The 17082-nt window shown below is 47.8% G+C and overlaps 1 protein-coding gene across 1 annotated transcript in view; it reads right to left on the reverse strand.

Moving 5' to 3' along the window:
- The window catches only part of cav4b (caveolin 4b), a gene marked incomplete at both ends in the record, with an annotated part of 30761 nt that extends 14170 nt beyond the window's left edge, over positions 1-16591 (reverse strand). Inside the window, 2 exons of the mRNA XM_084311743.1 lie at positions 13454-13641; positions 16316-16591. Of these exons, the coding sequence (XP_084167869.1) occupies positions 13454-13641; positions 16316-16591 (464 nt within the window). The remainder of the gene's footprint in view (positions 1-13453; positions 13642-16315) is intronic.
- Positions 16592-17082: the final 491 nt, after the last annotated feature.

Genomic DNA, 17082 nt, shown 5'->3' on the forward strand with positions numbered 1-17082 from the left:
TCAAGGCACCCCTGGTAGTTCTCTGCGGCACCCTAGGGTGCCGCGGCACCCCTGTTGAGAACCGCTGATATAGACCGTGTACTTTTACTTTTGATACTTGAGCACATTCAATATCAAAATACTTACACTTTTACTTCAGTATGCGTTTGAGTGGAGGACTTTTACTTCAACCAGAGTACTATTTAAATCTGGGTATTTCTACTCTTGCTTAACCCTTTCACTGCCACACGGTTAACCCTTTCACTGCGACAATACAGAATGTTAACCCTTTCACTGCGACAATACAGAATGTTAACCCTTTCACTGCCACACGACAGCATGTTAACCCTTTCACTACCACACTACAGAAGGTTAACCCTTTACTATCACACTACAGACGGTTAACGCGTCTGTAGTGTGATAGTAAAGGGTTAACCTTCTGTAGTGTGGTAGTGAAAGGGTTAAGTTAAAGAACTGCATAACTCACAGGTCAGGTATACATAAGCAAGGTGCGCCTGGCGCGCCTGTCGTAAATGATATATTCACAGCATGAATAATATAGTAAAGATATATTCAAAGCATGAATATTACATGACACTCATCTTCAAACTGTAAACATGACTCTCATCTTCAAACTGTAAACATGACACTCATCTTCAAACTGTAAACATGACACTCATCTTCAAACTGTAAACATGACACTCATCTTCAAACTGTAAACATGACACTCATCTTCAAACTGTAAACATGACTCATCTTCAAACTGTAAACATGACTCATCTTCAAACTGTAAACATGACACTCATCTTCAAACTGTAAACATGACTCATCTTCAAACTGTAAACATGACACTCATCTTCAAACTGTAAACATGACTCTCATCTTCAAACTGTAAACATGACACTCATCTTCAAACTGTAAACATGACACTCATCTTCAAACTGTAAACATGACACTCATCTTCAAAATGTAAACATGACACTCATCTTCAAACTGTAAACATGACACTCATCTTCAAACTGTAAACATGACACTCATCTTCAAACTGTAAACATGACTCTCATCTTCAAACTGTAAACATGACACTCATCTTCAAACTGTAAACATGACTCATCTTCAAACTGTAAACATGACACTCATCTTCAAACTGTAAACATGACTCTCATCTTCAAACTGTAAACATGACACTCATCTTCAAACTGTAAACATGACACTCATCTTCAAACTGTAAACATGACTCTCATCTTCAAACTGTAAACATGACACTCATCTTCAAACTGTAAACATGACACTCATCTTCAAACTGTAAACATGACACTCATCTTCAAACTGTAAACATGACACTCATCTTCAAACTGTAAACATGACACTCATCTTCAAACTGTAAACATGACTCATCTTCAAACTGTAAACATGACACTCATCTTCAAACTGTAAACATGACATGTCGTATTCGATTAAATAGAATAATCTTCAGGACGAGGAGATAACATTTATATGTTTATTCAAAGGTAAGCATCGTTCAGCATGAGTGTAACTCCATTCACGGCTGGCAGCCAACTGCCTGTGAGGACCCCTGGTCAGGTATACATAAGCAAGGTGCGCCTGGCGCGCCTGTCGTAAATGATATATTCACAGCATGAATAATATAGTAAAGATATATTCAAAGCATGAATATTACATCCTCCTTCTTTTAGAGAAAGCTTAATAAGCTATGAACAAAATTGAAATTAGGAATGGTTGTGCAATACTCTGTAAGAGTTTCTTTGTAAACAATAACAAGTGCGTTACCTGTGTCAGGACCAGGCAATGTAAACAGGTAGGATTAATATGTTAAACATAAAGATTCATGTATCAAGGTATTACAGTTCGTATTGTGTGCCCTCTTATTCTGGATAGTCTGCTTTAATATTTGAATACTTCAGCTGTGAATAAGGTATGTATTCATGGCTTATTTGGTCGTGTCTCAACACTCTTACTATATGCAGTTCTTATATTGTAGAAGTAGCTTGCTAACAAAATGGGAAATATCGACAATTAAGCAAGGTAAGTAGGTCATAGATTCAACACATATAGTAAGTCATCATTTCAGCATACATTAATATTTGTTACATTTCACCACCCCCTTTTTTTTTTTTTTCAATGGGGCAAATGGTGTTATAATAGGGCAGCGATCCGCCTGCACCCTGTACATTTATAGGTCTAAAATGTCCCGAGGCTTCACTGCTCGGCCGGATCTGGTGTAGTATGAAGCTGAGTTCTCTTCTGAGTCCTCTGGCAGTTCAGGGTCGTTGGTCTCCGGCGGTTGATCGACGCTCTCTGGACTCGGCATACCGTCGCTGTCCTGGAAGTGTTCCTCTTTCGTGTCCCTCAGGTGCCTGCGGTTGCGGCGGTATTCGCGTCCATCTTGGGTGCGAACGTGGTATGACCGCGCAGTGTCAGCTGGTTGTATGACTACTGCTGGCCTCCAGCGTCCAAGTTCTTGTAGCCTGACAGATTCACCACAATGTAGTGGGGGCAGCGGTCTAGCTGACCTGTCATAGTATTTCTTCTGGTGCTGTTGTCTTTGCACTCGTTTGTTATGTCCATCTTTTTGGCTTACTACCCCTGGCCGCAGCTGTTGGTTGGTGCTCGGGAGGGTTGAGCGTAGCCTGCGGCTCATCAACAGTTGTGCCGGCGATTTGAAGTTGTCGACTGGGGTATTACGATACTCCAGGAGGCTTAGGTACGGGTCTCTTCCGTCTGCCTTAGCCTTGTCCATGAGTGATTTTGCCGTCTTCATGGTTCTCTCCGCTAGTCCGTTGCTTTGCGGATAGTGGGCTTGACGTGACGTGTGTGAACTCCCACGACTTGGCGAATGCCTCGAACTCTTTAGACTTGTATTGTGGTCCGTTGTCCGAGACTATGGTCTCTGGGACGCCATGCCTGGCACAGGCTGCCTTTAGCTTGTGGATAACAGCTGCCGATGTGGTGCTGTGAAGTCTGTCTAGTTAGAAGAATCTGCTGTAGTAGTCGACGGTCACAACATAGTCCTGGTTGTTCCAGCTAAAGAGATCTGTCCCTACAACCTGCCAGGGGCGGTCTGGGATACGATGAGGCATCATGGGCTCCTTGGTGTTTGATGGGCGGCGCTCTTGGCATATTGAGCACTTCTCCACGACTTGCTCTATATGTCTACCCATTCCAGGCCAGAACATGATGTCTCGTGCTCTCAGTTTGCATTTTTCCATTCCCATGTGGCCTGCATGGATCTTGATCAGCATATCTCCTCTGAGGCTGGTAGGGATGACTATTTTCTCCCCCTTGAAAATTATTCCATTCGTCTTGGATAGTTCATCTCTGTGATTCCAGTATTCGGTAATGTTCTGGGGGCATTGTTTTCTTTCCTCAGGCCATCCCTCCAGGATAGCCTGGCTGAGCAGCTTTAGCTGTGTGTCATTGTCTGTCGTTTCTCTGATCTCCTGTAGCCTGTCGTCGTGTACAGGTAAGCTGTTGTACACCATGTGTACCTGAAGGTCCATCCCTTCACTGAGACCGTCGTCGTGAGAGGTGAGTGATTTCCTGGACAGCGTGTCGGCTACTGGGATGTCTTTCCCAGGGCGGTGCACGATCGTGAAGTTATACTTGTGTAGTTGCAGTATCATCCTCTGTAACCGCGGTGGGGCTGCGGCGATCGGCTTCTTCATGATCAACTCCAGGGGCTTGTGGTCAGATTGCACCATAACATGGCGACCGTAGGCATATTGGTGGAAACGTTTGAATCCATAAAGGACTGCGTACATCTTTTCGATTTGTGCGTAGTTGACCTCGCTGTCCGTGAGTGATCTGGATGCGTAGCTAATGGGCCTTCCTTCCTGCATCAGCACAGCACCCAGACCATACTTTGATGCGTCCACTTGTAAGCTGAGCTCCTTATCTGGGTCAAAGTAGATGAGGACTGGCCCAGGTTCACTGGTAAGTATGTCTTTCATCTTTTGGAATGCAGCGTCGTGCTGCGCGTCCCACAGGAATTCATTCGATTGTTTAAGCAGCTGTCTCATGGGTGCGTTGATCTCGGAGAGGCTCGGGGCGAATTTCGCCAGATAGTTGACCATACCTAGCACGGTTTCCAGTTCTGCACGGCTCTTTGGCGCCTCCATCTCCTTGATGGCAGCTATCTTGCCTGGGTCAGGCTTCATGCCGTCAGCTGAAAGGACGTGCCCGAAGTAGCTCACTTCGGTGGCTCCGATGGTGCACTTGTCTGCGTTGAGCCGAACGCCTCTCTCCCGTGATCTCACCATCACTGCATGTAGGTTCTTATCGTGTTCCTCTCTGGTCGCGCCATATACAAGGATGTCGTCTACTATAGCTGCTACTCCGTTCAGTCCCTCGTATGTCTCGTTGATTTTTCGTTGGAACTCGTCTTGGGCAGAAGCGAGCCCAAATTGTAATCGTAGGAATCTGTACCGTCCAAACGGTGTGTTGAACGTCGTCAGCTTCGATGATTCTGTGGAGAGCTTGATGGACCAGTATCCCGACCTTGCATCCAGTACGCTGAAATAGCGTGCGTCTGTTAGTCTGGGTGTGATGTCCTCTAGTGTCGGCAGAGGGTAGTGCGGGCGCTTGATAGCCTTGTTTAGCTCCTTAGGATCCAAACATAGTCTGAGCTTGCCTGTGCGTGGTTTCTCAACAATGACCAGTGCACTGACCCACTCCGTTGGTTCGATGATTCTAGCGATGATCTGTGTGTCTTCCATACTCTGTAGCTCCTTCTTTAGTCGGCCACGCAGGGCGATCGGTGTCCTTCTCAGTGGGCAGACTACTGGCTTGGCGTCTGGGTCTATATGGATGTGACACTCTCCTGGGAATAGTCCTATCCCTTTAAACACGTCGTTGTATTCTTCCATGATGGACTGTTTATCTGTGTGTGCATTCACTGACAATACTAGTTTAATGAGGTCCATATTCAGGCATGCCTGTAAACCTAGAACTGGGGGTGCCTGAGTGTCTACTATGTAAAAGTCTAACAACATGCCACGCTCTTTGTATTTACACTTTAATGTGCATGTGCCCTTTACCACTAGCTTCTCTCCACCATATCCTGTCAGTCTGCGTGAGGTAGGCTGTATTTTGCGTTTATCTTGTAAACTGTGATACTCTCTCAAAGGAATTACATTTACTTGTGCACCTGTGTCTAACTTAAATTTAAGCTCTGTGCCCTGTTTTCCTACTTGTATGTCTGCGAACGCTTGTTCTGTTGCATCAAACCGTCTGTCTGTCACGGTGTCTACATACAGTTCGTCTGACTCTTCTCCTGACTCAGAGCGCATGCTAATCTCGTGTACTGACTTTTTCTGGAAGCTACCGGCCCTGCAGACTTTGGCAAAGTGGTTCCATTTTCCACACTTCGTGCACTGTTTTCCCCTAGCTACACAGTTATCCCCTTCCTTGTGAGCTCTACCCCCACAGTATCCACAGTTCTTACGTGTGTCTGTGTCGCTCGCTCTGTTCGCTCTCTCTGTCCACTCTGCTCTGGGGCGATATCTCTGAGCGCTATGCTTCTGTTCATGTCTGTGCACCTCGTGCACGAGCTGCTCCTGCGCGCTGCACGTGGCGCCAGTAAAGCTCTTTATCTGTGATTGTGCTAGCTCGTGGGCTCTAGCTATATCTATCGCGTTGTCTAACGACAAGTCTGATCCTACGTTTAATAGTTTCTCTCTTACTTTTGCTGAGTGTATGCCAAACACTATGCGGTCTCTAACCATCTCATCATTGTTCACATATGCACAGTCTTTCACCAGTAGTTTCAATGCAGTGACAAATTGTTCGAATGACTCGCTCGGTTGCTGGGTTTTCTCATGGAACCTGTACCTGGCGAAGATTGTGTTCCTCCTTGGAAGTACGTATGCTTCGAAATTGTCATAGTAGCTCTTCAGTACCTTTGCTTCATCTGCACTGAGAGTCCATGTGTTGTGAATGTCTCTCCCTCTTTCTCCGCTCCACAGTAGCAGGTAGCTACATTTCTCGTCCTCTCCTTTCTTCTTGAGTGGGCCCGAAAACATCAACTCCGCGTGCTGCCTGAACTTCTTCCATTCTCCCGGTAAGTCCAGAGAATCCCAATTCATCCGTGGCGACGGGACTCCGTTGATATCCATGTTCATCCTGCTTCTGACACCATGTCGTATTCGATTAAATAGAATAATAATAATAATAGAGTCTAAGGTAAGCATCATTCAGCATGAGTGTAACTCCATTCACGGCTGGCAGCCAACTGCCTGTGAGGACCCCTGGTCAGGTATACATAAGCAAGGTGCGCCTGGCGCGCCTGTCGTAAATGATATATTCACAGCATGAATAATATAGTAAAGATATATTCAAAGCATGAATATTACATGACACTCATCTTCAAACTGTAAACATGACTCTCATCTTCAAACTGTAAACATGACACTCATCTTCAAACTGTAAACATGACACTCATCTTCAAACTGTAAACATGACACTCATCTTCAAACTGTAAACATGACTCTCATCTTCAAACTGTAAACATGACACTCATCTTCAAACTGTAAACATGACACTCATCTTCAAACTGTAAACATGACACTCATCTTCAAACTGTAAACATGACACTCATCTTCTTCAAACTGTAAACATGACACTCATCTTCAAACTGTAAACATGACACTCATCTTCAAACTGTAAACATGACTCATCTTCAAACTGTAAACATGACACTCATCTTCAAACTGTAAACATGACTCATCTTCAAACTGTAAACATGACACTCATCTTCAAACTGTAAACATGCCACTCATCTTCAAACTGTAAACATGACACTCATCTTCAAATTGGTAAAATAACTATTGCTTTGGGGCAGCCGTTCCAATAAAGTACATTTTAATTGCATTTTTTTATTGAGAGTGAGTGAAAAGGGGAGAGAGGAAGGGAGAGAGGGAGGGAGAGGAGGAGGACACAGGAAGAGAGAGAGAGGGATGGAGAGAGGAATGGAGAGAGGGAGGGAGAGGAGGAGGACACAGGAAGAGAGAGAGGGATGGAGAGAGGAATGGAGAGAGGGAGGGAGGGAGAGAAGGAGGAGGACACATGAAGAGAGAGGGAGAGAGGGAGAGAGGGAGGGAGAGAAGGAGGACACAGGAAGAGAGAGAAGGAGGGAGAGAGGGAGGAGGACACAGGAAGAGAGAGAGGGAGGGAGGGAGAGAAGGAGGAGGACACAGGAAGAGAGAGAGGGATGGAGAGAGGAGAGAGTCTGACCAGTTTGTTTTGTGATGTTTGTAATTTTGTTTTTAGCGCCTTTGAGGTGCTTTGGTACCATGAGGTGCAAGCATAGTCGTAGTACCCTTGAATGAGTGCTCCTGCCAGAGTCTTCAGGGTATTCTTGTTTACCAGAGAGGAGATCCGGTACAAGAATCTAGTTCGTTGGTTGACTTTTTTGTAATTTCATCTTTCCTTGTGACAATATTGTCACCCACTGTAACTGAGAAGCCGTCGGTCTTGCTGAGTTTGTTATTTGAACCGAGGAGAATGGAGGATGGTGGTGGAGAGAGAGACGGAGACCAAATGATCGATTGATTGTTTGAAAGATTTAAGATGCAATTTTGTAAACTGTCAAGAATATAAATCATATTCAGAGGTCAGGGGAGGGGAAGAGGAGTGTGTGTGTGTGTTTTTCAGAGACATGTGTGTATGTGTGTGTGTGTGTGTGTGTGTGTGTGTGTGTGTGTGTGTAAGAGACTATGTCCATGTGTGTGGACTATCTGTGAGTGAGTGAGTGAGTGAGTGAGTGAGTGAGTGAGTGAGTGAGTGAGTGAGTGCGTGATTGAGCGAATGAACGTGTAGTGTATTTTTGATTGGTTATTAATGGTTATTAAACAGTAAACAGCACAAATTGTTATTAAGAAGCAATATGGACAAAATAGCAGACAAAGATGTCGATTGCCAGAGCTCTGACAAAACCCCACGATCAATACTGACTTCATCCTGAACCTTCATCAGGCAGGTCACAAACCAGTTCTAATGTGATTAACAATTGAGTGACAGAACCACACACACACGCACACACACACACACACACACACACACACACACACGCACGCACGCACGCACGCACGCACCACACACACACACACACACACACACACACACACACACACACACACACACACACACACACACACACATCCACTCGCCGCCGCTCTGAGAGGGATGCCCTCATAGACCTTGAGCTCAGAAATAAGCCCAAGTACTCCACCCGTTGACTGGGAAGAGGAGAACTCTACTTCCAGTCTACAGCAAAACCAAGGCCGGTGAGGAATTCCACCACCTGCCTGGTATGAGACCTGGCGATCTCCTCTGACCGGCCGAGGACCAGAACGTCGTCCAGGGTAGAATAAAATTCGTATCCCCTGACGACGCAGAGGCCCCAAGCGCGGTCTACACGCACTTGGTGAAGATGCGAGGAGCCAGAGAGTAGCCGAACGGCAGCCTCTGGTACCAGGTACGCTAAGCCCTGAAAAAGGAAGCGCGGGTACGTCCTAGGAGGGAAGATCGGGATGTGAATACACATCCTTCAGGTCTATGGAGGTGAACCAGTCTCCCACCTGACAGCGCTTAACAGGTGGGTGACGGTCAACATTCTGAACCTTCCATGGGACAGGTTCTCCTAGTTACACACAGTTCTCATATCCCTCCTAGTTACACACAGTTCTCATATCCCTCCTAGTTACACACAGTCCTCATATCCCTCCTAGTTACACACAGTCCTCATATCCCTCCTAGTTACACACAGTCCTCATATCCCTCCTAGTTACACACAGTCCTCATATCCCTCCTAGTTACACACACAGTCCTCATATCTCTCCTAGTTACACACACAGTCCTCATATCGCTCCTAGTTACACACACACACACACACACACACACACACACACACACACACACACACACACACACACACACACACACACACACACACACACACACACACACACACACACACAGTCCTCATATCCCTCCTAGTTACACAAAGTCCTCATATCTCTCCTAGTTACACACAGTCCTCATATCTCTCCTAGTTACACACAGTCCTCATATCCCTCCTAGTTACACACACACACACACACACACACACACACACACACACACACACACACACACACACACACACACACACACACACACACACACACAGTCCTCATATCCCTCCTAGTTACACACAGTCCTCATATCCCTCCTAGTTACACACAGTCCTCATATCCCTCCTAGTTACACACAGTCCTCATATCTCTCCTAGTTACACACAGTCCTCATATCTCTCCTAGTTACACACACAGTCATCATATCTCTCCTAGTTACACACAGTCTTCATATCCCTCCTAGTTACACACAGTCATCATATCCCTCCTAGTTACACACAGTCCTCATATCTCCTAGTTACACACAGTCCTCATATCTCTACTAGTTACACACAGGCCTCATATCCCTCCTATAGTTACACACACAGTCATCATATCCCTCCTAGTTACACACAGTCCTCATATCCCCCCTAGTTACACACAGTCATCATATCCCCCCTAGTTACACACAGTCATCATATCCCTCCTAGTTACACACAGTCCTCATATCCCTCCTAGTAGTTACACACAGTCCTCATATCCCCCCTAGTTACACACAGTCCTCATATCCCTCCTAGTTACACACAGTCTTCATATCCCTCCTAGTTACACACAGTCCTCATATCCCTCCTAGTTACACACAGTCCTCATATCCCTCCTAGTTACACACAGTCCTCATATCTCTCCTAGTTACACACACAGTCATCATATCCCTCCTAGTTACACACAGTCCTCATATCCCTCCTAGTTACACACAGTCTTCATATCCCTCCTAGTTACACACAGTCCTCATATCTCTCCTAGTTACACACAGTCTTCATATCCCTCCTAGTTACACACAGTCATCATATCCCTCCTAGTTACACACAGTCCTCATATCCCTCCTAGTAGTTACACACAGTCCTCATATCCCTCCTAGTTACACACAGTCCTCATATCCCTCCTAGTTACACACAGTCCTCATATCCCTCCTAGTTACACACAGTCCTCATATCCCTCCTAGTTACACACAGTCCTCATATCCCTCCTAGTTACACACAGTCCTCATATCCCTCCTAGTTACACACAGTCCTCATATCCCTCCTAGTTACACACAGTCCGCATATCCCTCCTAGTTACACACAGTCCTCATATCCCTCCTAGTTACACACAGTCCTCATATCTCTCCTAGTTACACACAGTCCTCATATCCCTCCTAGTTACACACAGTCCTCATATCCCTCCTAGTTACACACAGTCCTCATATCCCTCCTAGTTACACACAGTCCTCATATCCCTCCTAGTTACACACAGTCCTCATATCCCTCCTAGTTACACACAGTCCTCATATCCCTCCTAGTTACACACAGTCCTCATATCCCTCCTAGTTACACACAGTCCTCATATCCCTCCTAGTTACACACAGTCCTCATATCTCTCCTAGTTACACACAGTCCTCATATCTCTCCTAGTTACACACACAGTCATCATATCTCTCCTAGTTACACACAGTCTTCATATCCCTCCTAGTTACACACAGTCATCATATCCCTCCTAGTTACACACAGTCCTCATATCTCTCCTAGTTACACACAGTCCTCATATCTCTCCTAGTTACACACAGGCCTCATATCCCTCCTATAGTTACACACACAGTCATCATATCCCTCCTAGTTACACACAGTCCTCATATCCCCCCTAGTTACACACAGTCATCATATCCCTCCTAGTTACACACAGTCCTCATATCCCTCCTAGTAGTTACACACAGTCCTCATATCCCCCCTAGTTACACACAGTCCTCATATCCCTCATAGTTACACACAGTCTTCATATCCCTCCTAGTTACACACAGTCCTCATATCCCTCCTAGTTACACACAGTCCTCATATCCCTCCTAGTTACACACAGTCCTCATATCTCTCCTAGTTACACACACAGTCATCATATCTCTCCTAGTTACACACAGTCTTCATATCCCTCCTAGTTACACACAGTCATCATATCCCTCCTAGTTACACACAGTCCTCATATCTCTCCTAGTTACACACAGTCTTCATATCCCTCCTAGTTACACATAGTCATCATATCCCTCCTAGTTACACACAGTCCTCATATCCCTCCTAGTAGTTACACACAGTCCTCATATCCCTCCTAGTTACACACAGTCCTCATATCCCTTCTAGTTACACACAGTCCTCATATCCCTCCTAGTTACACACAGTCCTCATATCCCTCCTAGTTACACACAGTCCTCATATCCCTCCTAGTTACACACAGTCCTCACATCTCTCCTAGTTACACACAGTCCTCATATCCCTCCTAGTTACACACAGTCCTCACATCTCTCCTAGTTACACACAGTCCTCACATCTCTCCTAGTTACACACAGTCCTCACATCTCTCCTAGTTACACACAGTCCTCACATCTCTCCTAGTTACACACAGTCCTCACATCTCTCCTAGTTACACACAGTCCTCATATCCCTCCTAGTTACACACAGTCCTCATATCCCTCCTAGTTACACACAGTCCTCATATCCCTCCTAGTTACACACAGTCCTCATATCCCTCCTAGTTACACACAGTCCTCATATCCCTCCTAGTTACACACAGTCCTCATATCCCTCCTAGTTACACACAGTCCTCATATCCCTACTCGTTAGACACAGTCCTCATATCCTCCTAGTTACACACAGTCCTCATATCCCTCCTAGTTACACACAGTCCTCATATCTCTCCTAGTTACACACAGTCCTCATATCTCTCCTAGTTACACACAGTCCTCATATCCCTCCTAGTTAGACACACACACACACACACACACACACACACACACACACACACACACACACACACACACACACACACACACAGTCCTCATATCCCTCCTAGTTACACACAGTCCTCATATCCCTCCTAGTTACACACAGTCCTCATATCCCTCCTAGTTACACACAGTCCTCATATCCCTCCTAGTTACACACAGTCCTCATATCCCTCCTAGTTACACACAGTCCTCATATCCCTCCTAGTTACACACAGTCCTCATATCCCTCCTAGTTACACGCAGTCCTCATATCTCTCCTAGTTACACACAGTCCTCATATCCCTCCTAGTTACACACAGTCCTCATATCCCTCCTAGTTACACACAGTCCTCATATCCCTCCTAGTTACACACAGTCCTCATATCCCTCCTAGTTACACACAGTCCTCATATCCCTCCTAGTTACACACAGTCCTCATATCCCTCCTAGTTACACACAGTCCTCATATCCCTACTCGTTAGACACAGTCCTCATATCCTCCTAGTTACACACAGTCCTCATATCCCTCCTAGTTACACACAGTCCTCATATCTCTCCTAGTTACACACAGTCCTCATATCTCTCCTAGTTACACACAGTCCTCATATCCCTCCTAGTTAGACACACACACACACACACACACACACACACACACACACACACACACACACACACACACACACACACACACACACACACACACAGTCCTCATATCCCTCCTAGTTACACACAGTCCTCATATCCCTCCTAGTTACACACATTCCTCATATCTCTCCTAGTTACACACAGTCCTCATATCCCTCCTAGTTACACACACACACACACACACACACACACACACACACACACACACACACACACACACACACACACACACACACACACACACACACACACACACACACACAGTCCTCATATCCCTCCTAGTGACACACAGTCCTCATATCCCTCCTAGTTACACACAGTCCTCATATCCCTCCTAGTTACACACAGTCCTCATATCCCTCCTAGTTACACACAGTCCTCATATCCCTCCTAGTTACACACAGTCCTCATATCCCTCCTAGTTACACACAGTCCTCATATCCCTCCTAGTTACACACAGTCCTCATATCCCTCCTAGTTACACACAGTCCTCATATCCCTCCTAGTTACACACAGTCCTCATATCTCTCCTAGTTACACACAGTCCTCATATCCCTCCTAGTTACACACAGTCCTCATATCTCTCCTAGTTACACACACACACACACACACACACACACACACACACACACACACACACACACACACACACACACACACACACACACACACACACACACACACACACACACACACACACACACACACACACACACAGTCCTCATATCCCTACTAGTTACACACACACACACACACACACACACAGTCCTCATATCCCTACTCGTTAGACACACATATTTGTAGGCCTGCTTGGCTCCTCCCCCTGCTTGTCTCCTCCCCCCGGCTCCTCCCCCCTGCCTGTCTCCTCCCCCCGGCTCCTCCCCCCGGCTCCTCCCCCGGCTCCTCCCCCCGGCTCCTCCCCCCGGCTCACCAGATGTGCAGGCAGGCCAGCAGGGCCAGCAGGACGCCTGCGAGCAGCGCCAGAGGCACGGCGAACAGCAGAGACAGGCACCTGTAGGTCCAGACCCGCGTCGTCTCGAACCCCACCAGGCTGGTGACCCACACACGGTCAATACTGTGGGGGGAGGCGGGCTCAGCTAGGACATCACTGACCTCCACCTGGAGAGAGAGAGGGAGAGAGGGAGAGAGAGGTCAATACTGTGGGGGGAGGCGGGCTCAGCTAGGACATCACTGACCTCCACCTGGAGAGAGAGAGGGAGAGAGAGAGGTCAATACTGTGGGGGGAGGCGGGCTCAGCCAGGACATCACTGACCTCCACCTGGAGAGAGAGAGGGAGAGAGAGGGAGAGAGAGGTCAATACTGTGGGGGGAGGCGGGCTCAGCTAGGACATCACTGACCTCCACCTGGAGAGAGAGAGGGAGAGAGGGAGAGAGAGAGGTCAATACTGTGGGGGGAGGCGGGCTCAGCTAGGACATCACTGACCTCCACCTGGAGAGAGAGAGGGAGAGAGAGGGAGAGAGAGGTCAATACTGTGGGGGGAGGCGGGCTCAGCTAGGACATCACTGACCTCCACCTGGAGAGAGAGAGGGAGAGAGAGGGAGAGAGAGGTCAATACTGTGGGGGGAGGCGGGCTCAGCTAGGACATCACTGACCTCCACCTGGAGAGAGAGAGGGAGAGAGAGGGAGAGAGAGGTCAATACTGTGGGGGGAGGCGGGCTCAGCTAGGACATCACTGACCTCCACCTGGAGAGAGAGAGGGAGAGAGGGAGGGAGAGAGAGGTCAATACTGTGGGGGGAGGCGGGCTCAGCCAGGACATCACTGACCTCCACCTGGAGAGAGAGAGGGAGAGAGGGAGAGAGAGAGAGGTCAATACTGTGGGGGGAGGCGGGCTCAGCTAGGACATCACTGACCTCCACCTGGAGAGAGAGAGGGAGAGAGGGAGAGAGGGGGGGGAGAGAGGAGAGAGAGAGAGAGAGAGAGAGAGAGAGAGAGAGAGAGAGAGAGAGAGAGAGAGAGAGAGAGAGAGAGAGAGAGAGAGAGAGAGAGAGAGAGAGAGATGGGGAGGGAGAGGGAGAGGGAGAGGGAGAGGGAGAGGGAGAGAGAAAGAGAGAACTCTACCAATCAACATTGGTAAGTAAGAAATACAAGGCTAGGGCTAAAGAAACAACAAACAGAACGTCATCATTCATCTGAAAAATGTAAACTTATATCGTTCTTTGGCTCAAGGCTTCAGTAGATATAGCGTCTCACGCTACGTGCAGGATTTCCCAAACCATAGGCGGCCTTAGCTACGAGTCACCCGTTTCACCTGGAGCGGGCCCCCCCTAGTTAGCAGGGCCCCTAGTGGACAAATGCACGCACTGTGCAAACGTGGAAGCAACAGTCCAGCAGAAGATGGGACTTCTAATGATTTATAGGCTCAATGAGGAGAAAGGAGAAAGGAATAGGAATCTCCTTGTTTGGGCGGCTGGGTAGCGTAGCGGACTAAGCACTCTCCTACCACCGCAGAGACTCTGGGTTCGAATCCCGCTGTCAGCGGTACCTCCGGCTTGGTCAGTCGTCCCTACGAACTCAATTGGCGCCTGTTCAGCAGGGAGGGGATCTGGGGGAAATAGCGTGAACCTCTGCACACGTTACGTTCCCCCAGTGAGACTCCTCGCTGTCAGGTTGAAAAGAAGCGGCTGGCGACTCGATGTATCGGAGGAAGACATGTGGTAGTCTACACCCTCCCCAGACCAACAGAGGAGACATGTGGTAGTCTACACCCTCCCCAGGCCGACAGAGGAGACATGTGGTAGTCTACACCCTCCCCAGACCAACAGAGGAGACATGTGGTAGTCTACACCCTCCCCAGGCCGACAGAGGAGTCATGTGGTAGTCTACACCCTCCCCAGACCAACAGAGGAGGCATGTGGTAGTCTACACCCTCCCCAGGCCGACAGAGGAGTCATGTGGTAGTCTACACCCTCCCCAGACCAACAGAGGAGGCATGTGGTAGTCTACACCCTCCCCAGACCAACAGAGGAGGCATGTGGTAGTCTATACCCTCCCCAGACCAACAGAGGAGACATGTGGTAGTCTACACCCTCCCCAGACCAACAGAGGAGGCATGTGGTAGTCTACACCCTCCCCAGACCAACAGAGGAGGCATGTGATAGTCTACACCCTCCCCAGGCCGACAGAGGAGTCATGTGGTAGTCTACACCCTCCCCAGACCAACAGAGGAGGCATGTGGTAGTCTACACCCTCCCCAGACCAACAGAGGAGGCATGTGGTAGTCTATACCCTCCCCAGACCAACAGAGGAGACATGTGGTAGTCTACACCCTCCCCAGACCAACAGAGGAGACATGTGGTAGTCTACACCCTCCCCAGACCAACAGAGGAGGCATGTGGTAGTTCTACACCCTCCCCAGACCAACAGAGGAGGCATGTGGTAGTCTACACCCTCCCCAGACCAACAGAGGAGACATGTGGTAGTCTACACCCTCCCCAGACCAACAGAGGAGACATGTGGTAGTCTACACCCTCCCCAGACCAACAGAGGAGACATGTGGTAGTTCTACACCCTCCCCAGGCCGACAGAGGAGGCATGTGATAGTCTACACCCTCCCCAGACCAACAGAGGAGACATGTGGTAGTCTACACCCTCCCCAGGCCGACAGAGGAGGCATGTGATAGTCTACACCCTCCCCAGACCAACAGAGGAGGCATGTGGTAGTCTACACCCTCCCCAGACCAACAGTGGGGAATTGGCATGATAATTGGGGGATGGGAGAAAAATATAGAAAGGCAAAAAATATATATAAAAAAGAAAACTATCCTTGTTTACCTTTAGGTGTCGGTTGATCCCGTAGGGGTCCCTGTTGACGGGTTGGGTGGGTGTGGGTGTGGGTGTGGGTGTGGGCGTGGGTGTGGGTGTGGGCGTGGGCGTGGGCGTAGCGGGGGCCGTGGGGGGAGGGGTCTGAGCCGAGGCCGGCGTGGAGGCTTTGGAGGCAAACTCCGGCGGAGGGGGAGGGGCGCTCATCTGCTCTTCACCACCCTCGTCTTCCTCCTCGTCGTCGTCGTCGATCCGACACTCCACCCAATCGTCGCTCACCATCATCATCCTCCTCACTGTGCGTACATGAATGAATGAATGAATGAATGAATGATCGAATGAATAAATGAATTTCAACCTTCTCTCCCGCCGTCCTCCCGTTAAAATATTTTCCCATATTTTTCCTGTTTTTTAATTTATTTATACAAAATGGCTGCAATTCCCCTCCGTGACGACAGGTGGCAGCAGCATGAATGAATGAAAATTAATGGATGAATGAAAACTTTATTTAACAGATTGCAGAATGGGTACAATACAGTACGGCTCAATACACACAATTGTTAAGGGGATGCAGACCAGAGAAAGACTTTCGTCTTGTTTACATCAGGGTCCCCCATTTTCAATTCATAGTGAATAGTTTGAACATGTGTGTGACAACACGTATTTACGCACACAAACAAGGGTGTAGGTTTGGTGTCAACATCGGGTTATGTTAAAATGTATTGTCATCATACAGCAGCACACGTACAACGAAAAGAAGTTTGGCATCCAACCAGAGT

This window comes from Notolepis coatsorum, assembly GCF_963971535.1.
Source record: "Notolepis coatsorum genome assembly, chromosome: 4".
NCBI lineage: Eukaryota > Metazoa > Chordata > Actinopteri > Aulopiformes > Paralepididae > Notolepis > Notolepis coatsorum.